This window comes from Denticeps clupeoides, chromosome 3 (assembly GCF_900700375.1).
Source record: "Denticeps clupeoides chromosome 3, fDenClu1.1, whole genome shotgun sequence".
NCBI classification, from domain to species: Eukaryota; Metazoa; Chordata; class Actinopteri; order Clupeiformes; family Denticipitidae; genus Denticeps; species Denticeps clupeoides.
Genome location: NC_041709.1, coordinates 9,214,921 through 9,241,370, shown reverse-complemented (window position 1 = coordinate 9,241,370; position 26,450 = coordinate 9,214,921). Strand labels below are relative to the sequence as shown.

The window sequence follows — 26,450 nt, the reverse complement described above, 5'->3', positions numbered from 1 at the left end:
GCCGCATTCCACCTCTTATCTCAGCTGTCAATGAAGAGCGCAGCGATGAGTAACTCACGTCACGAAAAGCATTAAACTGCCGAAACCGTGACTAATGAAAACCTACGGCCTAGCAGGGCAGATATGAATCAAGGCTTAAATGTGTATTTTGGAAATTCCGTCATCTGTTTTAACTTATTTTGGATGTCAGATAAGTGCAAGAAAAACATACTTGGATCTATTTTGATTGTGAACTAATTGTCCGGTCAGGGCGGGCGCCGCGACTCGCCTTGTTGTTCATGGCAGGAGATGCTTAAGAACATTTATGTGAGAAGTCACAGCTGGCTACTTTTGCTCGTAATGGAGGCATGTTTGTTTTTCATTTTTCTCAGACCGAACTGTCAGGGTAAAAAAAAAAAGCCTTAAAAAGCAGAGGGAGGGGGGGTGGAAGTGTAGTAAAAGTTGATTGGAAAGGAGCACCTTGTGATGGCGAGCCAGAGTTAGCTGTTAAAAAAAGGGCTTAATTAGCCATTTAAATAAACAAGGTCTGAGTGCATTTTGATGCCAAAAAAAACACAATTAAAATGCTCAGGCCTTTGTGAAAGACATACTTAAATCATTAGAGTAAAGGTCCTACTAGTAATTGGGGGGGGGGATAAGCAGGCCCTAGGTAAGTGGAAGGTGAGGGAATGAAGAAAACGTCTACGTCTCTAGTTTTGCTCCAGCAGCAGACAGTAAACAAGTACGTGCTGCTGTTGGACGCCCTGAAAGCAGACCCTCCCTTTTTAATTAGCCCGGCTCCAGATCAGGCCACGTCAGGCTCCGAATGGTCCTGAAAGCCCGGCCTCCAGCACGCCGTGCTTTTAATTGCTTTCTGTAATGGCCGGGGCTCAAGTGTTTGAGCTCCATTCCTGAGGGTAATCGGCCATGCTTTTCAGAGCCAGGAGCTGCCCTACCTTTCAGCAGAGGGGCCATTTGTCACGCCCTGCTACACAAACACACACCAACATGATCCATTTAATCAAGTGAAGACCAATCATCCTCAAACATGTTGATATATAAAATACCCAAAAAAAAAAAGTCTGAAGACGTGAGACAGTTTGATTATAGTAATTTAATAAGTACTTTTTTTTTTCTTTAACTATATAGATATTTAATATCTTTTTTGTTTTAAACGTGCCTCTGCTTGAAAAACAGGACACACACATACACAACAATATCACAAGAAAATGTACAGTTTTACTGTCCAGCCTGAATGAGCTTAATTCTATTCAATGATCAGTGTAACCTAGTCCAGAATCCATTTGTATTTATGACCTACCGATGCTTTTCCAGTCATGCAAACGTACCATTTTATTTGCATTTTATTAACCTCTTTTCACAAATAACAAACTGCTTATTAATAAATGACAGTACAACTAGAAACAAAAACAAAAAGTCTAGAAAGACATGTAATTTGAGAACTGTGGCACATTTGCATGATTAGAAAATAGTATATCTGGATTAGAAGACTGTACAGTTTACTTATGAGAATTAAGGAGAGGGGAGGAGCGGAGGGGGAAAAAAAACAAAAAAAAACGCACCACAAGATCAGGTACAACGCACCCCCCACATGGTCCCCTTTTATAACTTACTTGATATAAAACACATTGAACAATACTAGACACTGAGACCACAACTTTGCGTCCTGTATATTCTCGGGTCTCGTGTTTTTTTTGTTTTTTTTTCTTAAATGAAACACTGACACCAGCCTGAAAACAGAACTTCTGTGGCCACAAGTGTAGCCAGTGGAGGAAATGCAGATACTCTAGAAGTCCATGATAAAGATACGACTGCGGTGGGCCTGTATCACAATCAACTTCAGCCTCTTCCTCACCATCTAGCGTACATCCCATCTTGACTCCAGGACAGGTGGTGGCATTGGCAATCGCGTGACAGAGCTGTCCAGAGGAGGGACTGAAAATCAATCTGACTGGGAGGACGAAGCTACACAGGAGCTGAGGGGTGACGAGGACGAATAGGAAGGAGTAGAAGGCACACTGGGCGGTGCAGCCCTGCTCACCTCAGCACACCTAGATGACAGAGATGAAGAGGGTCACAAATGACATCTAAACTGGTTCAAGTTTGAGAAAGAAGCAACTTGTTAGCCTTTATCACCGATGCTGGTTTTGCACTAATCAAGATCATTTGCAAAAAAAAAAAAAAAAAAAAAAAAAAAAACTTTCCAGATCCAGCAACCATCTTCTGGTTTTAATAATATTGTCCACAAAACAAAACAAAAAAGGGTTTATGTTGCAAAGCACCGCAGCTCTAACCGTATGACCAAAAAGGCAGAGTTGAAGCACAGACCCACAATTTGTTCTACGCCACAAACACTTCGCCCACTCCCACCAAGGTCTTACCTTCTGGTCAGGCAGGAGGGAGTTGCTTTGCAACGGGGTGAGGTGGGAGCTGAGCAAGCCTCCTCCGGGCCGGTCCTGCTCACAGAAGATTGTGCCGTTCACATAGTGGAATCGGTCGCCTGGCACCAGACGGTTCCTGCAGGTGGCACAGGTGAAGCACTGCAGGCGAAAGAACGAGAGCTGAGCGAGAGAGATATTAAATCGGACCCTTTAAATGCAGGCGATGACCAGTGTTCCTCTGACCTTCCCGGACTGTTACTGAATTGCATACAACCGCTCTGTTCGATGGCTTTCTGTTCGTTCATTAACTTGAGAGAAAGCTGCGTGCAGATAGGCGCTTCATAATTAAGGATTAGCTGACTACAGGTATAGGCGCCAAAATTAGACCATTACTCTGGGACTGGCGTACCCACTGACTATGCAGAAGCCCTGTACCACTACCACAGATATGCTGATGTCCGAACAACGTCTAAATATACACACAGACTCCATGGTCTAGCTCTGAAGGCAATTCTCACCTTGAGATGGTACACATTTCCTTGTGCCCTCATCACCATCTCGCTGGCAGGGATGGACTGTCCACAAGCGCTGCAGGCCCCGCTGTGCCCAAACAGCCTGGAGAGGTGACACATCGGACACGTTAAACTTCAGTCCAATCACAACCTTAACATAAATACCTTTGAGTTTAACTTTTTTCGATCACCGGATTTGTTCTCAGGCTTCTTGGAGATTACAGCTACGTGCGAAGGAACAGATTTTGGGATCGTGCTCCTGACTAGTAGAAAACTAGCCTTATTCTTTGCAGGTTTGCGGCCTTTAACATTTAATACAAAATAGTGACACTGCATGGCAAGACTCCGAAGATGGAATAATAATCTAGCACAGGGCTGGATTTTCAGCAGCTCACAGGAAGTCATTCCTAACTGTGCGCTGCTGTCTCCCAGCCTTTAGGGTTCTGCAGATCACATAACGTGAAGTGGCATCATAATTGGTGGCGGTGGGTGAGTGGGTGGGTGGGTGTATGGACCTCTGATCCAGCCTGGGCTCCTAATTAGGAACTCTGCTAGAAATGTTGTTAAAGGCAATTTTAGGGAAATGCACAAACGAGTTCAAGCCGCTCTTTGATCCGCGTACACGTGCTCGTTCTTTGTGTTCTCTGGCACGCCGAGCGGACGTCTACTTTATTCAGGGCACCTGGCACGTAAACGGTTAACCCAGCCAGAGATACGTCTCAATGGTAAACTGCGTACTCTACTGTTGCAAGGTCTTTGACACCCGCCAGACCGGTTTGGCTGCAACCCTTCCCCGCTTCACTCTGTTCCCCTTTCTTTTTCCACTCACTCTCTTTCCCTCCCACCCTCCTCCTCCTCTCCCCTATCACTGTCCCAGCTCTGACTGCACGCAGTAATGAATTTTTGATCTTAATCCAAACAGTAATTTAATAAGAGACGCTAGAGAGGAACCCTGTTCTCCCTAATTAATGTTCTCTCCTTTTATCGGACTTCAGGCTCCGCAGCACGCCATTTGGCAATGAAGCTTTGCCCTTTTGATTAACTGTATTATACATATTTAATACACCACAAATCGCATATACATAACAAGCAAGGCTATCACAGACAGCCATATAAACTGCTGCAGTCCAATATATTTTCAAAGTAAACTTTAATATCCTCTGAGTGGGGGAGAAAAATTCACATGGTGTAGCATTAATGATGAGCTGGGCATTCTCTGATTTGCAGCACCCCACACACCCTTCTCTCAATTACAACTGCCCTGGGATTTTCTTTAATGAAACAACACGTCCAACTGAGTATAAAGACTGCTGAAATGACATTTCGGTTACTCATAATGAAACCTGTGCAGCAGTGTCACCAATTATAGCTCCTACCATATTAGTCCCCATTATAGATTTCTTCGTACATTGCCCATAACGTTCACTTCCCATCATTGAATCTGAGGCTCTGGAAAAGGGGATTTGAGCATCGGAACTGAATGATGGGCAATGGAAGCAGCTGGCCCTGAACCATATCTTCTTTCAACGCACCAGGACACACTATGGAAAGAATGATGACGGGCCTTCTGCAGTATCAGGCAGGATGTTTAATACACTGGCTGATCAGTGGATGTGGAATAGAAAATAATTTTATTTATTCATTTATTTTTGTCCAACACAGGCAGCTGGTGTTCCATCGGTCCAGAGAATTAGATCACGTCTGGTGTATTATTTATAATGTTTATTATGACTGGGCTCACACAAAGTGCCCAGTGTTCACAAGGTGATGCCAGGACTGTGAGAGCACCCATACGTTGTGAATCTCCTGACCATTTCAATCTGTTTGCCCTAAAGGGCGACTGTGCCGTGGCACTGCCAGCTCGAGCACAGACACAATCATCAGTCTGTGAGAGTATGCAAACCTCTTGGGCACGCTTGGGCCAGACTTTGTCTCGGTGGGCAAAGCAGAGGCAGTAATCCACAGCAGACATGGACCAGAGCAGCTGTACGCTCAGACTTTGAGTAGATGTGCAGATGTCTATCTGTGGGGATTACATTTAACCCGTGGAAACTCCCAGCACTCCACCAATACGTCTCCATACTTCATGCTATAGAGCAAAGCAAGCACAGTTCAGCATGTCATGCTCACACAGGGATTACGGAGACTCAACCAGGTTGCCTGGGTGTTTCAGGGTTAGTATTACGGTCCAGCATTATAATAAGCGTTCTGCTCTGCCTGCACCGCAGCTTGTACCAACGGCAGGAAATACAAATGACTTCAGGATATCAAACCTTTTATATGCAAGTGAAAACACATGGGTGCAGAGTTTTTATTGTGCCCACGTGCGAGTACTGTATTTAAAGGTTTAAATGATTATGTCGCTCTTATTTCAACAACAGAGGCCCAACCCAGATGTTTTATCCCTTTTATTCTTAATTATTTCCCCGTCAGTCCTCACTGCTAACCTCTGCATGGTCCCACTGGCCCCCACCCCCCTCACCTGATATAATCATTTCGGCAGAGAATCATGCCTCCTTTGCTATAGCAGGTGGTGCCGATCTCTCCCAGCTGGGCCTGGCAGCAGGAACACTTGAGGCAGCGTGTGTGCCAGTAGCGCTCCATGGAGAAGAGCAGGAACCGATCGGCGATGCGGCCACCGCACCCCGCACACGAGCGCTGTGCCGAACCTCCACCGGTCACCGAAACGGACGAGGTCTCCACACGACTGTTCACCATTGTAAACCTGGATGGACAGGGGGAAGACATGAATAAAAAAAGAGAAAGTGAAACAGACCATACAACTGGAACTGTTAATTGCAAAGTTGATTGCTTTTAAATTACAGGCACTATTTTAATGCCCTACAGCAGACAGTAAGACTTCGCTAATGTCACGTACAATACATCTCTTGAAAGTAACAAGAAATTACTTGTGTCTTTTTTTTTTCTATAGATGCAAGCTTGATGTCAAACTTAATTGCGCTGCAGTAGTGGAGCCTTATGATTAGTACATCACAAATGGGTTTTTTAAAGGATGCCAAATTGTCAAAACAAGAATCATAGCATTATATCTATTGGCACAACTGGTAATATAAAGAATCAAGCCTACAAAAAAAAAAAAAAAAAAAAAAAACACTAGTGCTGAAAATAATACAGAAAAAAGAAAATTCAGACCACAACCAGGTCAGTGTCTGGGTCAGAGGTGACACAGAGAATACAAGAATGTCTCAACATGACCTAAAAATAAAATAAAACCGCTGCTCTTCCCTCGCCAACAGAAAAGGCTTGAAACATGCAAGGCACTGAGTCAAAGGTGCACATTCCTGGACACTTCATAATGTTACAGTTAACGGCATAATTGCATTGCCGATCATCTTCATGAGCAAGGCATCAACATCTTGCTGGAATCAGTGCTTGAAAGACACTAAAATCTCTTGTAAGGCACCGACTTCAGGCAGCATTACACAGAACAGATCACTAGACATTGTCCCATAAAATAAATAAATAAGTACGCATCTAGAACGATATTATCGACCCATATCCATGACAATTCCCCCATTTTTCCATTGCAAATTTAAATTGATTTCACGCACAGCTGGAGATAATATAGCTTTAGAATTGCCCTAACTAGAACCATACGAGCTCCGTAGTGAGTCAGTGATACAGTTCAGTAGGGGGGAAGAGAGTCATGCAGCACAAATACTGCCAAGAACAACACAAATAACAGCAAAGACCATTTCATTTTCCAAATTAACAGCAGCCTCCTGATTTGTAATAGAGAGCCTCTGATGCCGATTTAAGCGCGCTCCGCCTAACCGCAGGGCATTACAACTCAGTTCGGAGTCCTCCGCCCCCGCACCCTTTTACATGGACACCTGGCTCCAATCACCGATGGAGCTCCATCACAGGGGGCCCTGGCCAAAGCTGGACAACCCACACCTTCCTCTCCAGCACTCACGCACGAGGTCCTGCCTTCAGACCTCAACCACTTCCAACTTTGTACGAAGGGACCAGCATTTAGCCCTTACAGTAGTTTTTGGTGGCCTTCTATTTGAAATACAGTTCTGTGGGTTCTCCTTGCCTTGCACCTTCAGGATGACTACTGCTTCCAGTGACCATAGAACTTTAAAAATCTAATTTATAAAAGGTTAAAACATTTACATTTATGGCATTTATCAGACGCCCTTATCCAGAGCGACTTACAATCAGTAGTTACAGGGACAGTCTCCCTGGAGCAATTTAGGGTTAAGTGTCTTGCTCAGGGACACGATGGTAGTAAGCGGGATTCGAACCCGGGTCTTCTGGTTCATAGGCGAGTGTGTTACCCACTAGGCTACTACCACCCTAACAGAGAAGGCAAAGAAATCTTGGGTTAGATGTAGAAGACGTCTGGCTATTTGAACTTGCTGCCCTGAAGTGCTCAGCATGCAACAGACAGGAGATGCCGAGGGCAGTTCAGAGGTCAGCCCTGTTGGGTGCTGATTGGAAAGGTCAAGCAGGGGTCGTGAAGTTTGGTCACAGGAAAGGCAGTACAGCCAGATTTTGGTGAAAGGACCTTGGACCAAACTTCTCTCTGCTGCCTTAACTGCAAACTTCAAAAAAGCAGCTGGCAGTGCGCTTTCCCACACCTGAAAATACCTGCGTGGCCTCAGTATAATAAATACCGCGTATGGTTACAATCAGCATGACCCTGGTACTACCGTAAAGATTCCAGTAAAAAGTTTACGGTTCTTCTGTGGGCGTGAGGAATACTAGGGATGGGGAAGGGGGGAGAAATCAAAGCAGCACGATCAGTAACGAGGCTCCTTCCTTAATGTAAGTATCTGAAGATGGGAGGCTGAAATATTCAAGGTCCCCCTTGGGGGGAAAAAAAAAAAAAATAATATTCTGCTGCGGTCCTGATCGCGAAAGACAATAGCGCAGAACGGGACCCGAGGGAGCGCCACGCGTGACAGTTACACTACGCGCCTTCCCGAGGAGCCCCCCACTGCAGCACCTCGCCCGGCTTCGTGTTCTCGTCTTGCTGAACTTTCCGTCTGCTCCTATTGTGCGCGCCCACGCGGATTCGCGTGGAATCGGTCAAAGTGCGCGGACTCCCGCGAACTTCCAGGCGGCCGCGTCAAAAAAGCGGGGGCCGGCGGCCGGCGCGGCTCGGTTCCACCCCGCTGACGGCCTGACTGATGAAATAAGCCCCCCCCCCCCAAAAAAAAACCAGGAGCTGGTGGAGGAGAAACACAACACCGGCGGGCCGACTGGCGCGGTGTCAGGTTGGTCCGACGTGGAGATGCGGACATCATACCGGCCGAGGTCGGCGGGCTGCCGGCTTTTCGTGGGGATTTCTCCCCCCCTGTCTGCGGGGACGAAGCGGATTACGGCGAACTTCGTAATTAGGTCTCAATTGCGGTCAACGCGGAGTCATTCGATATTGGCTGCGAGGTGCAAGGCGAGGTGTGTAAAAAAAAAAAAATAAAACTTGACACGAAAGAGCTCGCAACGTGCAAAAAAGGGAAAAAAACACGCAATTAAAAAGCACGACCGCGGCTATAAATAGCGGGAGCAGATTCGGAATACATCCCTCTGTTTTAATAATTCGCTCCGGGGCCATAACGGTATCCATTAACGCGGCGATCTCTTTAATTACAACTCCCTGTTTGGCGGACACGGAGACCCCCCACTTCCCCGCGATAAGGGCGGTGAGACTTTTTATAAATGGGGAAAAAAGGCGCTGATGAAATGCACTCCACCCCCGCCCCACGCGTCTCGACCCGCCTAAAAGAACAGCGAGCTGCATGCAGAACGCATGCGAATTAAACGGTTTCTCATCCGTATTTATCATATTGCTCACCTGGTCGCCGACGACGGCGCGGCTCTGAAGTTCGGACGGTGCAAACGCGACGACGGATGCGAGCCTCCTTCCAGCGCGGCTTCCTCGGAAAGCTGCCAACTGCGGACGGGCCCTTCGATTAATCCCAGCGCGGTGCCTGGGGGGCGGCTTTCGGGGAGACCTTCGCACCAAATGGCGACGCTTCCAATACCATCGTTCCTCCTACGGCTCGCCTGGACGCAGCTGCGCTCCGCTCTGTCTGCGCGCCGGGATCCGCTCTCTGGCCTTTTAAACCGCTCCGCGCGTGACGCGGCCCGTCCGGCCAATGAGAGTCGGGGGGCGTGGTCACCGTGACAGGATGATCGATGGCGCCCGGGAACTTTTTTCGCGTGTCCGCGGTCAGCGTGAGGAGGCTGCGGTACCGACTGAAGCGCGTTAATTCCCCGCACCAAGATAGCTGCGGAGGGCTCAACTTTTTTCTCCCCCCCCCCCCCCCCCCCCCCCCCTCCTTGTTTTAAACTAGTTCCGGTGTTGGCGCGTCAATGTGGACGGCTAGCGGCTAATGAATCTTGAGGGCGCGGTGGAAACCTGCGGCGCCGTAGCCCGCGAACATCTGGCTGGGGGAGAAAACCCAATTAATTCCGCGTGTGGTAAACTTCCCACCGGCCCCATGAACGAGCGACGACCTGCGCTCCGATGGCGGTGGCGTTAACGCCTGCTCCTCCCCGGTTTGTCTGGAAAACGACGCACGTCGACGTCGGTCATGTGGTAATTCGGCGCCCAAACCACGTAACAAAGCGTCCGAGTTGTTTTGTGGTTATTTTTCACTTTATATTGCATTTTTGCACGCAAGTGGCTACATATTAGATAGCAACATCAGCAGGCAGAATGTGGCAATAAACCAGTGAATGCAGACAAAAGAGACAAATTTAGGCTACTGATTCAGAGCTATTGCGCCAGAGAACGTGGTAAAACGACGTTTTGCTTTGGATGACATCTTGTGGACGAGCAGTCGAAATACGCCACGTTGTTAAACTCGATCCTATATTTCGCTTAGACGCTCCTCTGTAACAAAGTCAAATGTTGTACGAAATAACTTGTTTGTCCTTTTGTTTGCGATTCACTGAATTATAACGGAGCACGTGGTTGCCCCACGATTCGTGCCTCTGTGCACTTTGAATGTACTGTATGGAGTAGTAAGACCTCCCTTGTTCCACAGTTCTCCTCTGACATCCTGTCATTTACATCATTATGAATGGCTAAACGAATGTGCCACCGGTTGGGAAAACAGGTTATACCGTGGTCAGTGTGCTCCCTTCCAAAACCCCATTCTCTTGGGTGACAATGGTGTCAGTTTCGAAGAGGAAGAAGGCTGTGTGACTATATTTAAATCCTATCCTGCATACAAAGGGTTCAAACACCCCTGACGCATCCTCCCCTCCACCCTCGGGGCTCATTAGAATGGACGGTCCTTTGAAGACCCACAGGGGTGCATACTCTTCTCCACAAATATAGGTAGCGAATCCTATTCTCATTAGCCTCATTCGAACCCCCTTCAAATCCCCATTACTATCCCATTGTCTCACAGAAATGAATGCCTTTGCATGAGACAGAGAAGGGAAATGACGGGGAAAAAGGCCGCATTGGCAAGAGCACTGAAGTTGTAGAGAGTCTAAAGAACTGAAAATGCCCAACGTTACTCAAATTCTTTTGCCTACTGAAAATACAGGAGAGCTCCTCCACATACTGAGTAGACACTTTCAGCTCATTTCATCAACTGAACCATTTACGGTATTTATCAGCCGCCCTTATCCAGAGCAAAACTGAACTGACCCCAATGCTGGCAGTAACCACTGACACACTGAAGAGCACACTGAATGTAACAGAGGACAGATTTTCTTTTAATCCCTGGGGATGGTGGATGATAAACAGTAATGCAAACACGTCTTTTTGTAACAGGTTCACTGTACCAGCAGAGGGAGCCGTATCCTTGTCTACTTATAATACTTCATGAAAGCAACGGTTTTCTAGTTGAATTAACCAGGGCTGAGATCAGCACGGCTGTATGATTGATGTCAATAGATTAAATATGGGGTTGCAAAAAAAGTGATAAAAGGGATAAAGATCGTCCTGGCATTTAAGTACTAGTTAACTATGTGAGCAAAGAGACATGCATAACGGTAATTAACAAAACTCAGTGGAGCATCAGCTTGCATTGAAGAGATAAGGCAACACACAGCAACTTTGTGTGTTTCTTTTTGACCTTGCATAAGTCTAGAAGAGGGCATTAGAAGAATCTGGAACATGTCACACAAAGTTACATCAGATGATTATATTCTATAATGAAACATATCTGTAATCACAGCAATTCTCAGGGATGTGTTAATAATGTTTTGTTCCAAATTTCCTGAAATGAATCAGAGCTGACACTAATCAGCCCTAATGACCACCCAAGTAATAATGAGTAGGTCAGACCTCTGTAGGTATGCTGTGGTATCTTGTACCGAGCCATCAGTGGCAGATTTTTTAAAAATCCTGTGACTTGCAAAGTGGTGCCTCCATTTGTTTGTCATAGGACTTGTTTTTCCAGCACGTTCAACAAAAACAGAATTGGATTGAGATTTTGATAATTTAGTGGTAATATCAAACCATTCATGCAGTGTGGCAGGGTGCATAACCTTGCTGAAAGCAAACACTTCCATCAGTGAATACAGTTGCCATGAAGGGATGCTATACACCAATGCTATGTGGTCCGATTTTGGTAGTCACGTGTCCATTGTAGGCGCTTCTGGGGGTAAGCATGGGTCCTCAATTGGTCCTCAACTACACAGTCCCACACTGTGATGCACTGTGTGCCAGCAATTTGAGCTAGGGTGGCACTTCTACTGGATCAGAGGACATGGGACAACCTGCGCTCCCCATGTGCATCAGTGAGCCTTTATTGGCCCACCAGTGGGCCATTCTGCTATTTCAGTGTTGTGGCTGGTTGGTGCGTGTGTAAAAAGAATGGGATTCCAGCGAAAAAGAAAAAAGTACACAGTGTGCGTTACTGTGTGTAGGCATTTGAATCACTCTGTGGCCACGCCTCCTCCTCCCACCTGCCATCCACAGTTTCTGACATATTTCCTGTTCGCCCATCATGGGTGTGCTGAAACTCACAGCTCTCTGTGAGGCCAGGCAACACCTGGAACTTCCTGTCTGCTCTCTCGGCCAATGTACACTCCAGCAATGCTACGCGAGACACCGGAAAAATAATTATTGGAAAACAGGCAGAGAGTACTGGACCCCCACTGCTCCCTCCACAGTCACTGGCATCCTTTTCATTCCTAAAGTTCAAACCTCCCGTTGTGTGTCAGGTGATGATTTTTCGACATGCTGAGAAATGTTCTTTCCAACCCGTATAAAAGTTTTAGTGATGTCAGGAATCATCTCTAAAAAATGGCATCACTCTAATTCAGAGATGCTTTTTTCCATTTACCCAAACATTCTTTCTCTTTCATCAACCGTGCCTGCCCATTTACAAAGTGTGTCAATGATTTTCTTTCCAGCTTACATCAGAATCTTATAGAAATGAATATGTATGGCATGAAAAATGCATGGAACGTCTGCTTGCAACAGAAAAAACGACTTGAAGAGATCAAGACTGACACAGTGAAGTGAAGTAAAAAGCTGTACAGCGGGGCGGAAAGAGTGCTTCTCAAGCTTCTCTAAATGTTTGGACTGCAGGAGTCAAGAGCATTTCAATTTTTCAAAATTCACAATAACACTGCAGCTGTCTCTTACGGTGGTCCAGACACCATGAGAAGAACAGCAGCACTGTCACTCATAGCTGAAATAACACCGCTGTTAGTAAGCGGCCGCCGGTGAACTGAACTGAGCGCATCCGCGTCGCCAGTGTAAGAATGTTCTCCGTGCTTGGCATCGCCTCTCACTGTAAATACACAACAGTGAGGGAGGTCTGCAGACTGGGGAGGGTAAGCAAGTGGGAGGGCGTACAGGGGTGCAGTGTGTGGTATTTGAGAGGCGGCTGTGATGTTTACCGTGCTGGAGTGGGGTCTGCGCAGGCGGGTGGTGTGTGCATAAAGGCGCAAGAACATGAACTTCACCCCATCCACAGTGCAAGTCTGATGCAAATGGCCTGCAGATACGCAAGGTTTCATCTACTAGAATCAGACCCCTTTGTTCTCTTACATTAAACAATTATCAAGGGTGTTCCGCACTGTTTAACACTCTGTTAATTAAGACTTAATTTAGCCTGACACTGACACCCTGGCCTGTTTGTGTCATTTTTTTTTTTTTGACTTGTGCATGAGCTGACTGTTGTGGTAAACCACATCCACCACATATGCATGTGTGGAATATAAGGTTCCGCGGAGCACCAGACCTCCCGCAGAAAGTGTGCTTTTTAAGGGATTAAATTGAGAGTTGATGTCATGTAAATTATATTTGGCTTCTGGGTTTTTGGGACTGTGCCAGTCTGGCGACACTTGATTACTACGCTGTGTGTAGGATAGTTTTGGGCTAAGATGTATTCGAATTGATTAAAATGAGAAAGTGTTAGCACTTGAAAGGGAGTTCAGAGAAATCTATAGTAATCAACCTCCTGGCAGGTTAATTAGATAACTTATTGCAATCAAGTCCTTATTGCAATCAAGAACTAATCAAAAAGAGGCTGACTTTCATTTTACTTTTTGAAAAGTTTTAATAATAAAAAGTAGCAAAACTTGAAAATGGAAGAAAGAAAGAAAAAAAGAAGTACAAAATGCAGCATATAGTATACAGTATAACTGTTTCATACAATATGAAACAGTTTATATAAATATACAGCTTTTGGTCCTGAATTGCTCAAAACCAATGATATTTCCTCAAAAAAGAGGTATTTCAAAAATGACACTCCACTATAAATGAAGTCTGAATGAAACACACATGCAAGATGAGCATTTAGAGTCTGTACACACACATATTTACACTTTGTACATATAAGATTATAAATTTAGTTTTGTATATGAATAAAAACAATAAATTATAAGTCAATCACATATAAAATAATGTGAATATGTAAATGAAACAAAAAATCTTGCCCATCAAATGTGACAGGAGGTCTAGTGTTATACACAATGTCCTTCCCTGTGAAGTGCATAAAATGGGAGTTCGATCAATTTTCATGACACTTGGATGCAAAAAATAGACAAAACAGGCAGCTGGCAGGGGAAATGGCTAAATTAGGACAGCTATTGTCTGATGGGCTGAAGTCAGGCCAAATAAACAACATCCATCCTGAGAGATGATTTCAGGGGCTGCTTCTGGTGTTTAGTCTAATGCTGAGTGTCATCATCTTCTATCGGCGTTCCAAGATTGCTGAGATATTAATCATATCTGTTCACTGCTGAAGGAATTTTGTGTTTGATTTACTTCATTCAGGGAAGTTGGTCAGATCAGCTCCAGTGGAATGGTGTTTATGGCGGAATCTTCTGGAGTTTGTTGAACGTTGTTGGTCGTGATTGATTATGTCAGTGGTATTACCGCCAGTTAAATTTTTTTTTTATGGTGGGACAATAAGTGGAGCCTGAGTGGTTCAGCCGAGAGAGAGAACTGACCCTGATTTTAGATTCCATTCATATAATGGAAGCACTTGGTGTTAGAGGCTCTGGATGGATGGTTAGTGGGTGAAGGTGTGAATGTCGTTGGGCAGGGTGAGGGAGTCGGAGTGGGAGGCCACACCAAGGCTTTTGCAGCTCTGGTTACAGCTGCAGCGCTGGATCCACATGACATTTCGTAGGAAGTCCTCCTGCCCCTCAGGACAGTGGAAGTGCAGCTGGATGGTCCGAGTGACTGATGGCTCACAGCAGCGGCCATCCGAGCATGAGCCACAGGAGCGTGGCCGGTAACGTTGTGTCGTCCAGCACCCAGCAAATGAGATTCTCACTGGCTTCCTGGGTCTCACAGTACGCTGACACTTTTTCCCTCTCTGTGTTAAGGAGAGGAATATTGTAGGGTTAGGTTTACATCTCATACCCACTCTCACTTTTGTTATGAAGGCACGTTTAAACTAATGCCACTTTTTTTTGTGCATACAAATTTCATAAAGTTGTTCTGAATTTGTACCTTCAGAGTTGAAGTACGGTCAAGGTCACATTGACGGATCTGGCAGAGCCGAGTCTCTCTGGACAGCTGACATTCCGGGTTGCTATTGGTAATTCGACTAGACACACCCATCCCACAGGTGGCTGAACATGGTGACCATTCAGTGGTCTGAAGGAAACACTTGGCTGGAGTGAAGGTATGGGAGGAAGAGATCCATTCTGTTGGGTTGGGAGAATAGGCTCAGAAGTGTATTCAGATATTAGACAAAAACCGCATGCACCATTCTTAAAACTATCAATTTAACATGACAGTAAAAAACATGCTTTTTATTGAACCTTGGTTTGGAGCGCCAACACTGGAGTCCCAGGGGCCAGGTGCCACGAGCAGCTCATTGTTGGCCAAGTTGGGGTGACGGGGCAGGTCAGGACCCAGCCCAAGATGGTCGGCATCCTCTTCAATCTGGTTGTTATCATCACACACCCACTCTTCACAACAGCGACCGGGTAGCCTGGTGAGGCGTGGCCTTGTGCAATGCCAGCTGGGAAGGGGAATGGAGTTTGGGCAGAGGGGCATGCAGCCCACCACCCCATCCATACAGCTGCACTGGTGCTGACAGCTGGGCTGGAAATCCTCACCGTGTTGGTAGACGTGCCCGTTAAACTCACACGGTCGGCCCAGGGCCTCAGCTGGATCACAGACAAACAGGATGATAATTTGATGGTAATTAGCATGATTGTCATATTACATAGAATAATGTTTTAATTTATTGTAAGCCATTTCTAAATATTATCTGGTGATTTGGGATTGCATCTTTCCATCATAATTGGCGACTGAAGTGTAAAGTTTAGAAAAAGTGATGCTGCAGCCTACCTCGACACAGGCCACGTTCAGGATCACCTCCAGCCCCTAGGTGGCAGCGCAGGCTCTTGATGTGGTCACAAGGCTCATTGAGGCTGCAGTCTTGGTTGTACTGCCTGGCACACACCTTACAACAGCCACAGCTGTCCAGCACTAAACTGATGCCCAGCGGGCACGATGGGGGAGGGGAGGGACATTGAGAACATTTCTGTGGGCACCCACACTGCACCTGAATAAGGGCAAGGAAGAAACAGAGAATGGGGGCAGCAGGAAGGGGAAAGAAATACATGTTTTATTGAAACACTTTCTCTTTATAATGTTTTTATTAATCTATGAATCGATTTACATTTTGAGCAGTGTGCATTTAATAAATTCTTCCATGGTCATTAAATAGTATTATATGTTATAATTTCATACATAATAGCAGCACAGATCCAGAAGGGCACCCACACAAACACATGCACAATATAGTAATTAGTAATACAGTAATTAGTATGTAAATTAACCTACAAAAGTCACTTATAGCCAAATATTTATTATATGCTTTTTGTATTTTTCTTCTTATTGTCTGCATATTTCTGGATTTTCATATTTTTTGAGAATGTTTTTGCAAGGTAATATGTTACTAGATTAAATATGCAACAACATATATTGTTGCAGTAGCCTGGTGGGTAAGACACTCGCCTATGAACCAAAAGACCCAGGTTGAAACCCCACTCACTAGTGTGTCCCTTATCAAGACACTTAACCCTGGTTGTAAATCGCTCTGGATGAATGCCATAAATGTATACAGATTTTGTTAACACCCCCCCCCCCTTCCCCATATTCTTTAAAATATAAGGAAGGGTAAACAAAGCTTAAAGACTTACCTTAGAAATAGCAGCAAATAGAAACAGCACTGTGTGGAGACATGCTTGTCCAGGGAATATCCTCATCTGGTACATTTTCACTTTCTCTGTATATTTTTTCAAAACAATTCTTTGAAGTTCTCTGCTTGCAGAGAGTCAGTGTAGAGAGAGGCTGTCGGTTCCTTAAAGAATGTGTTATCAGATCTGTCGATCAGCCCGTAGCTAAGAATCCATCCAATGGGTCCTTGGTGTGCTGCTGTTTTGTCAGCTGTCTGGCTCTTATGATTTTTTTTTAGTTGTCTGGTTTCTTCCTGTGCAGAGGTCTTCGGTTCTTCTCGGGCTCCGTTCATTGAGAGATTCCCTGAGCCTCTCTTATAGCGCACTCCAGACACCCCCTGTGACATCACCAACCACCCAACCTCCCTCCTTCTCTTACACACCCCACACTGGTTAAGAGCATCACCAGACTGATTCATAAGACTGATTCATTTCTCATTATTTCAGAGAACAAAGACAAAGAGAGACAAATCTCATAATAGTGCAAAATAGTAATCTTCTTTAATTTTGTAAGGAATTAATTGTAAAGACATTAAATGGGCAAGTAGGAATATATACATTTATTTATATTTAGGAAATTTCAGAATACTGCTTTAGAAAAAATATTTCCTCCAGAAAAGCAAAACCCATGAAAGAAAGATTCCTTAACGTCGGCCCTGTGATGTATGAAACGGATGAAAAAAAAAAGTTATTTGTGAAAGGGCTGAGGAAGTCGGTAGAATGTTGGAGTCCTGGCACCCGCTGCTATCAAACACAGGAAACATTATTTAGCACATATTGGTCAGGAGAGCCGTCTGCGAGGCAGAGGCTCCTATTTGAGTAATTCGTTTCAGTGCTGCGGCAGACAGCTGGCCAGACAGGGCCCTCTGCACCAGCCGCCGGGACATCACACACACATGCCACATATCTCCAGCCTGGCCCAGTGACGTCCTCATTCCTCTCCCTGCGAGAGAGAGTACAGTAGTTCCCTCAGATTCACGCTAGTCATTCCTAACACAGAGTCAACACGTTGCAGATATGTGCGTACTAAAACCCTATGATGCCAGTGTCAGAAAAGTGTTTCTTCCCTCTGTAGTAAGAGCCCTGTGTTAAAATTCCAATAAATGGAAAAAGGGAGAAGAGCTGGGCCACCCATCAAAGGATTTTTAGGCCTTGAGATTTTGCTGTTGCACTGAATGACAGAGAGAGATAAAATCTAGGGCAGCTGAGAGACGTGAAGGAAGAGGAGGATGAACCTGGCAAACGGATGAGGCTACTCTGACCCGCCACTTCCAGGAGCACTGGATGCTGAAAAAAACACAAGGTTCCTTCAGACGCTCCTTCAAAACATCCACACCAAATCAATGGTGAGATGACACAGGGAGTGGCGGACAGGGTTTAAAATACACACACATACACACAACTTGACCTCTCAGCCACTTTTCGGACATCCAAAAAGGTAATTGCCATGGCAACAGTCAGCCATGGACAGGAAAGGTCAGGCCTATGCATCATCATAACCCTCCTTCAATTCTCTGTGGTGACTGTCTGGAGCGTCGGTCTATGCGAGTCAAGGTTTTCCTAACTTCAGACCTTTCAGGTGATAAAGTTACCTGCCCTTGATAAACTACAGCTCCAGTCTGATTTGCATCACAAAGCCACAGAACAACACAGACGTACTCACTGACTGACAGCCCGGACGCTCCAGCCTCAGCAGCACAATAAAGCCTTGCTAAAACAAACCAGCAATGGCTAAAGTATTTAAGCGAGGGAAGAGAATTTCATAACAAAAAGAGCTCAAACAGCACAGGTCAACCTTACTTTGTATAAGTATATAAAGCTTGCAATGGAGCGATTTAGTTCTCAAAGTATGTGTGTGTGCATGGAAATGAATTTGATTGCATAGTGGGGTGACCGCAAAATGTGGTTTGGACCCACTGAGTCCCACTGAGTCCTTGAGTAAGACACCTAATCCTGAATTACTCCTGTGAGACCATCCATCATTAAATTCATGAAGCCAACATGAAATTAAGAATACTGTAATTCAAGGAAAAAATAACAGAAGGGTACTGGGACATCATGGATACTATTTTTGAACGGGCACTAAACTGGTGCAAAATATGGGACTTGTTCAACAAGGTCAGGTGTCCTCTGGATTTACATGAATAAATAAAAGAAAGAACTAGTCAGTGGAATCTTGAAAAATAACTCAATCTTTAAAATGGATGGAGGCCAATTATCACTTCCTCATTCTGCATGATTTAACCCCTCCAACCCCCACCCCACCCTATCAAAACAAGTACATCTTTGAACTAACACTAGAGTAAATAGTGCCACATAAGTCATCAGACCAGCTTCAGTGCTCAGATTTTCCAGTCTGAGTAACTATACTGAAGAAAGAAATCAAAACATATATTATTAACATAACGTGAAGACTCCACTTTTATCAGCATGGACAGATTTTTTTTGTGCAAGAAGGTGAGAGTTTGGGGAAATATGTCCCCATGTCTCTGCTTTTCAACTGCAAACCTCCCTGTTTGAGGTCTGCATTTAATATCACTAGAAAAGAACACACATTCCAAGCCAGAAGGACTAAAAAAGCCTCACCAAAACCGCCACAATTAACTCCCCAAATATGTACCTTAACTGAAATGTCTTCTTTTTTAAATTCATCAGTACCCGCACTCACTTTTATAATTTTTTGGTTCAGGGAGCTACTGATGTGGAAAATATGTCAGGATCCTGCCAACATAACCAAATAATCCTTTTTTGCCTATTCAGGCAGGATATGTGGAGGCCCAGATGTTGCTTTAAACATCCTCAGTAGATACCGGAGATGCCACTGGAATATTGGTGCTGAGAAAATATTTGTGTCAATGTTGGGGGCTTGTCAAAATGCACTGTTCTTATGTTCTTACTGTTGACATTTATTCAGTTATTCTGGATGAAGACGTCTACTTGAAAGAAGACGAAAGAAACCAAATTCTGCCCATAATGTCCTTTTGTCCAAAATTCTTTGAATCTCCATATTCCAACTTACTTTCAATTTAGCGATAAGAATATTTATTTTCGAGATCAACTTCACTGGAACTTTATGGTTTCATTCCTCGTAAAGTATTTATCCAGATAATGGCATAAAGATTGTAGGGCATTTGTAGCCTAGTGGGTAGACAAACCAGAAGAAGTCCCAGTACAAGCCCCACTTACCATTGAGTCAGTTGCTCAAGGGGGAGTGTCCCTGTAACTACTGATTGTAAATTGCTCAGCATAAGGACATCTGCCAAATGGCCTAAATGTAAGATAGTGTTGTATATATGCGACCCCATCAAATGTACGTGATTGTCTACATGTGAGGATCTGTTACCATACGATTTGGTGATCCATGTGAGAGTAATGGTGCTAAAGCTAAGATACTGTCTGGTGTTTACCAGGTGCTCTGTGTTTACGAACTGCCTGTCTGACAGCCGCATGCATCACAGGCTTCCTTGGTCTATGACTTGTTTGCTTTAGCAAGGCCCTTCTCTCCTACAGGTCAGACAGATTTCCCACCAGCACATCTGTGAAATGTTTTTTTTTTGGGAAACTCAGACGTTCATAGGTGTTGTGTTTTGCAGACAACTTTTGCAAATATAAACATTTTGTATCAGTAAATGCATTTTCTGATATCATCATTTTTGAATTAAAGGGGCACCAACAGTCCATGATAAGGAGGTGGGCAGACCTCTCTGTGGAAGCACAACAGGGCTCATTTAGTCCTACCACTGTGCATTGTGGGACATGCAATATGACATATGGGGAGGGAGCACAATCTGCATTCCATCACCATCTTTAATAGAAGTGATGACAGCAGAAGGGCATCTCTATCTGCCTTGAGCACTAACACAACTCCCAGACTACAGCAAGACAGGTTACTCATCACTGTAAGGCCTTGCAGGTGCGCAGAGGTCCCAGGTGCTGCAATCCTGAGCGGAGAAACATCTTATAAATGAGGGGACTCGTGCTCTAGAATGTTCTAGTTTTGAGTTGAACTTTGAGCTGTTACACCAACCACCAAAAGATTTTAACTTTATATTAATGCAGCATATAGTGTCTTAGTTGATTCTTAATTCTAGCAATTGTATATTGCTTTAGACAGCACTCCAAACAAACATAATTAACGTCCAACTCCATGTTGCAGATGGTGTTGGACATTCATCCAGTTCATACTCCCACTTCCACTTAATAGAAATAAACAATTGACACAAACATTGAACGTCCCGTTTTCAGCCCCAGGAAGAAGTGCGTGGGGGACTATGGGATCCACAGCGCAGTCACTGGAGGAGATGGCATCAGGTTTGGGAAAGAGGAGGAAGTTGTGGCAAAGCCAACACACTGATTGCCCATCACTGGGTTTAATAGCGTGACCGGAGCTGATGGTGCACAGGCCAGTCTCAGAGCGCTGATGAGATGCATCTTCGTTCAGGCTTGTGTACACACTTTGAAAGACACAGGCATGCGTTTTGGGACAGTAGATCCCAGTGTTCCCTCATTACATAACTGCCAGCTGTAAGCCATAAGAATATTGAAATATAGAGGGGGAAATAAAAAAACTTTCTGCTGGTAAATGTCATTCATTTCAACCACAGATTACTGCTACATCCTTTCAGCTCAGGCCGGGGCTGTGTGCCTGTGGTTAAGGCAAGGCATCAAAGTCCAGGGTAGGGGGGGAGGTTGCTTTGCTCTTCCGTGGCCAGGCTTGGCAGAGATAGAGTGTATGCGAAACTGTCAGTGCACAGGCTGGTGGGCACTGGTCCACTTGTTAGTTTAAAATCTTGGGAAAGTAAGAGGCCCATCCATGGCAGCACAGATGCATGTTTGTCCTAAGGATTAAAAGCGAAAGTTTGTTCCCTTTTCCTTGAGGTCATGCTTCTCTCAATGCAACCATTGTGACTTACAGTTTAAAAATTCATTTCATTTGGAGTGATCACAGGCATCCATATCAACAGGAACCAAATTGCATTACCAAAATCTCTAGACCCAGGGATGCGCCACTTGTAATGTCACACTAGTAACTGTGGCCATGTTAACTACAGTGTACACTGTCACTTTACCATTCAAATCTCTAAACTGCATTCCTGTCTTTCACATTTTGGCTTGGTCATACATTTTAGGTGTGAGAAGCTATAATTTCAGTTTTTGATTTATTATTCATGATGAAACTAGTGGGAGGTTACCTACAGCTATGCCAATGAACATGCACACATGTTTTTAACACATTTTTTACTGTTCCATGCTGTTCCATCTATATTAGGAATTGATATGTTTAAACCTGTTCCACATTAAGTACCTCTTTTTGGCCCCTTTCACATGAATGAGGAAACATGGTTCTAAAGGTATATAGCAGACCTGTGTCTGTCACCTAAGACCAAAGCACAGGTGCAGCAAAGGACCACAGCTGCTGTCTGAGGTCCAATATTCCAGGTGCAAGAAGTCTGAAGTGAGAAACCAGTCCTGTCATCAGAATGGTCATGAGTGCTTTCAGAAGTGTATCTAAACATTCAAAAGTAATCTAAAGAAAATATATATATATATATTATATTTATTCATATCATTTTTATTAGCACAAATACATCAATCACCATATAGACGTTTATTCACTCCCACTCTAAAATGTATAATGGCTTCCTGTCTTCCCTAAAACTGCAAATCACCTTCAACATTGCACACTGCACTTTATGTACACTTTGTATATAGGATTTAGTTTTTTGCCTATTTAATTCAGTAGATATATTTTATTTATAAACATCACAAACAAATTCCACAACTTGTACAATAACACTTACACTTACACTTACAATAACACTTACACACGTCCTTGCCCATTGTTGTCTACACTGTACTTGAGAGACACCATCTACCGGAATCCAATTCCTTGTGTGTGCTTGCACTTACTTGGCCAATAAATACAATTCTGATTCTGATTCTTCTGAAAACACGTGGTCGCCTTTGATTGTGTATTTACACAGGCATCCGCAGAGCAACTTACACTTAATGTCTATGCCTTGTGACCCTGAACTGACCTGATGAATTTTCCTTTGAGATAACTCCTCACAAATACCAGACAAATGTACAGACAGTGACAAAAAGCCATTTCTATGATTTCTGTTTGTTGCAGCCCTTTCCTGGACACCTATATTGAGGCTGGCTGATCAACAGCTCTTCCTGTTTCTGTTCAGCCTTGTCTCTGGAGGGGTTTTCTGAGGAAGTAGAGCAGACTGAGCAGACAAGACTTCCTTTTTATCGCTGGGAGCTGCAGAAGGAGCTTGCTGGGTATCATTAAGCTATTAAAACTACTGCTGCTTTTCATAATATCAAAAACAAATCCCACATTTTCATAAAACATATTTAGTTATAAACATATATTGTTATTACATTACAAAAAAAATTATAACTAAAAATAAATATTTTAAAAAATATCACTGTTTTAATGCCTGGGTAAAAATGTCAGCCTGCCCCTACATTACCATGTCTTTTCCAAGCCATTTTCCACATACTGTTTCTTAAACAGTGACTACATGCTCAACAGGAGTTCTTTTATTGTGGAATCTTTCATGTCATGTGGAAGCTGAGCCATGTTCTGTTGTATTCCAATTACAAAGCAAAGAAGATCATTAACCCTGTGTGGTGGGAAAGAACTTCATAAATTTGCTAAACTTCTCCGCTCTAATGGGACACCCCACCCTCAGTTCAAAGGCAGCTCATTGGACTTTGCTTGTGGTTACTGGTGTGACAAAAAATGTCTGGCAATGTCTAGGGGAAAAAGGGACTTGTCTTTGTGGTTTGATGCGGGTGCTGAAAGTGTGGGGTAAATGCAGGGGGAAAAGTTTACTTCATTTGCCTGATGCGCTGCTGCAGTAACACCAGCTGCTGAAGGGAAAAAGCAGCAGGGAGGACTGTGCCGTTGGTTTTACTGGAAACCAGTTCGGGCTTGTGGTTTTGTTTTTAGAGGCCAAACCCACTCAGCAGCTATGGCCAGGCAGCCAAGTGCATATGGAGGAGCGATCGAATAATCAAAACCTCCTTTCTCCTCCTGTTTACCAGGACAGTAGAGTGATGGTGACACACAGCTGCTGACTTATAATGGGAGCTCCTATGCGTTTCAGCCGTAACACTTCACTTGCAGAGCCCATAACTCATGATCAGTGCCAGTGTAAGCATTACCATGCCTGACATGGGACACTGTCATGAGTTGGACAGTCTTCAGTTAACTGTGACAGCTCATAGGGAAAATGAGTAGATCATTCATTCATGAAAACATGTCACATTCAGAAGATGATTTAAGTGATTATTTTCTTCAGACACTTGAGAATAAGACTATTATTCAACATAGTCAACATTCTATGGGATGTGTTAACAGTTCGTTCCCAAAACTTAAATCTTAATAGGTCTTACCCACATATTTCATGGCACTTGTTTATATTTACCCATTTTTCCATCGCTCATGGTGTTGATGAAAACTCCACATTAAGCTCAAAGTATGGTGCGCACAACATGTCATCCATATATAGTAAGGTCTGCATGCTTCCAGAGCGTGTATAAATCCACCTCATACGTAATGGGATGGAAACCTTCCCAAACAGGCAAGTAGCTCATCTGACAGCATGTTTTACGATTAAGCAACATACCATTAATATTCGGCTAACCTCACAAGTTAAATGAAACAGCCCCTAAGTTGATGAGTTTGATTAATTACTTCAGAGAGTCGTAACTTGTGCAGCTGGTTTGTTTGTTATCTTTGTTTTTGACCGATGTGGCCGTTGCTACGAAGGTGACATATTCAGTTTGCATAAATTCCCAGGTTTTTTTCTTCTAAAAAAAGGCACCAACAGAATAAGGCCACCAGGTTCTCATCTGCCCTGCCTTGTCAAACAAAGCTAGACAGTTTCATTTCAACAGAGCTTGGCACACACTCATGCACAGGTTTTGGCAGATCTAAAGCAATGCATAATCAATGTGTTCAAGGGGAATGCTGTACTCTACATGTTGGTAACACTTGGATATGGAGGCACAAATTTATTATTGCACAACCCTGCACTTGCACAGCATCCAAGCTAGAGATCCATATCTACAGTGTGGTTGTCTCGGCTATTAGAGCCATTAGTGACACCTGGTGTTGCTACTAAATATTATGTCATGTCTTGAAGCAATTTTAAATTCAAATAAGGCAATGCAAATGAGCCGTAGGCTTCCTACATTTAAACCCGAATAAACAAACAGTAGGGGCATACTGAGAATAAAGTTGTTATAACATAAAGCAACTGGATCAAAGCAATACAAGTTATATAAACAAATCTAAAAGTCTCTCTTGAAGGGCAATAAATCATGCATATGTGAAGAGCTCGAGGAATTTAAGCAAAGACGTGCCTCAGTGCATAACAGACTGTTTACTGCACTTCTATAAGAAGCACAATGCACAAAACACTTTCCATTGAGGAAGTGGAGATTCAACTACATTAAAACTCTAAATACCTCTCAAGCATCCAACAGTCTTCAAGAAAATATCCCTGAAAGCCATATTTTCTTTAATTTACTCTAACCAACCTTGCTTTAATGTAAATAATAGAGGGTGCAGTCTGTATGAAGAATAGAGCTGTTCTGCTGCTTTTTATGGAAATGCTAGATTGGATTTCTTGTGAAAAATTCCAGGCAAATTGTTATGAACTCAGTAACACCAGGGAACAAGACCACACATGCTGCACAACACGGGTCACCAGCAACATAACTGTTTGCTCTAACATATATGAGAGATTATCAGACGACTGGTGTCTTCAATGAATTTGTTCTTTGGATAGACGCTTCCTCTGAGCTTTGCGAGAGCATCCTGAGTTCAGACACTGGGCGTGTACTAGTCTAAGGAGTGGAAAAGATTTCACAGCCATGAACCTGAGGACCTGTTGAAGTGTGCTGGAAAGCTCTCTATAACCACACCAAAAACTGCATTCTTTGCTGTCATGCTCTTCTTCTCTGCATTCGATGAGGACCAGGCAGCATGGCGGTGATCTGGTTAGCCTTGCACCAAAGAGAACTGACCCTGGGGTTTGGTGTCCTGTCCAGGGACTGATTGTTACCCAAAGAAAGCAGGAATAGGCCGTAGCTTCCCCACCACCTTCCTCATGACCCGGATATGGGTGGTGTTGAAAATGACATGAATTGACAGATTATATTTTATTGCAGACAGATAAAGATATTGGAACAGCCCCCATTCTAATAAAATAAACAGCTCCTTTGTTGCTTGTGTCAGAAGGGGAGCACGCAAGGCCCCTGCATTTTGCTGGGAGAAACTGAAGATTAACTGCAGCCTTCACATTCATTCTCACACAGCTTGAAAGCCAAATTGAAGCATATTTCCCAAGAAGGGAGGAAAGTAGCTCTTAGCACCCACTTTCTGCTGTATTTGGCAGACAGCTCCAGGTCACCTCGTTTAATATGTTTATTTAGCCACAGTTGTTGAAAGCTGCAGCAATTGAAATGACATTCCACATAAAACCGGACACCATCTGGGTATTCAGTGCTACGTGACAATATAAAATGTGCTAAGAAGGCCTCTCACGCATGAAAAAGACCTCTTTCTAAAGCTCAATCCTTTGAAAGGACTGTTTCACACGATCAGAGATGGAGATAAATTTAGGGTGCCCCGCATATGTGCCAGCAGCATTTCAGAACAATAACTTCTAACATCTAAAGCCCAGGTCCCCAAAATAGCACCGACCAAAACACAGCACTTTTGTTCCTTATGCACTGCCATGCTACATTATTGTGTCTAGTACTCAACTGAAATATTTTCCTAATGCTGGGGTGTTATTGTGGTTTTATCATATTTATTTTTTTAAAAGACTAAATTACTTGTAGATGCGTTTAGAATCAGCACAGTCAGCATTCACCAGTCACC

At 44.0% G+C, this 26,450-nt stretch overlaps 2 protein-coding genes across 2 annotated transcripts; both read right to left on the bottom strand.

Annotated features, from left to right (window-relative positions):
• Positions 1-1,073: 1,073 nt before the first annotated feature.
• On the bottom strand, positions 1,074-9,052 carry lmo4a (LIM domain only 4a). Its single transcript, XM_028973004.1, has 5 exons — positions 8,718-9,052; positions 5,376-5,618; positions 2,900-2,996; positions 2,382-2,540; positions 1,074-2,051 (listed from the first exon to the last, which is right to left on the bottom strand). Exons 2-5 carry the CDS (start codon positions 5,609-5,611, stop codon positions 2,043-2,045), a joined length of 501 nt encoding a protein of 166 aa, XP_028828837.1. The 5' UTR covers positions 5,612-5,618; positions 8,718-9,052; the 3' UTR covers positions 1,074-2,042.
• Positions 9,053-13,802: 4,750 nt separating this feature from the next.
• ccn1l1 (cellular communication network factor 1, like 1) lies at positions 13,803-16,818 on the bottom strand. The gene is made up of 5 exons (XM_028972987.1): positions 16,508-16,818; positions 15,651-15,867; positions 15,116-15,466; positions 14,802-14,998; positions 13,803-14,664 (listed from the first exon to the last, which is right to left on the bottom strand). The coding sequence occupies exons 1-5, from the start codon at positions 16,580-16,582 to the stop codon at positions 14,356-14,358; spliced, it is 1,149 nt and encodes a 382-aa protein (XP_028828820.1). The 5' UTR covers positions 16,583-16,818; the 3' UTR covers positions 13,803-14,355.
• Positions 16,819-26,450: the final 9,632 nt, after the last annotated feature.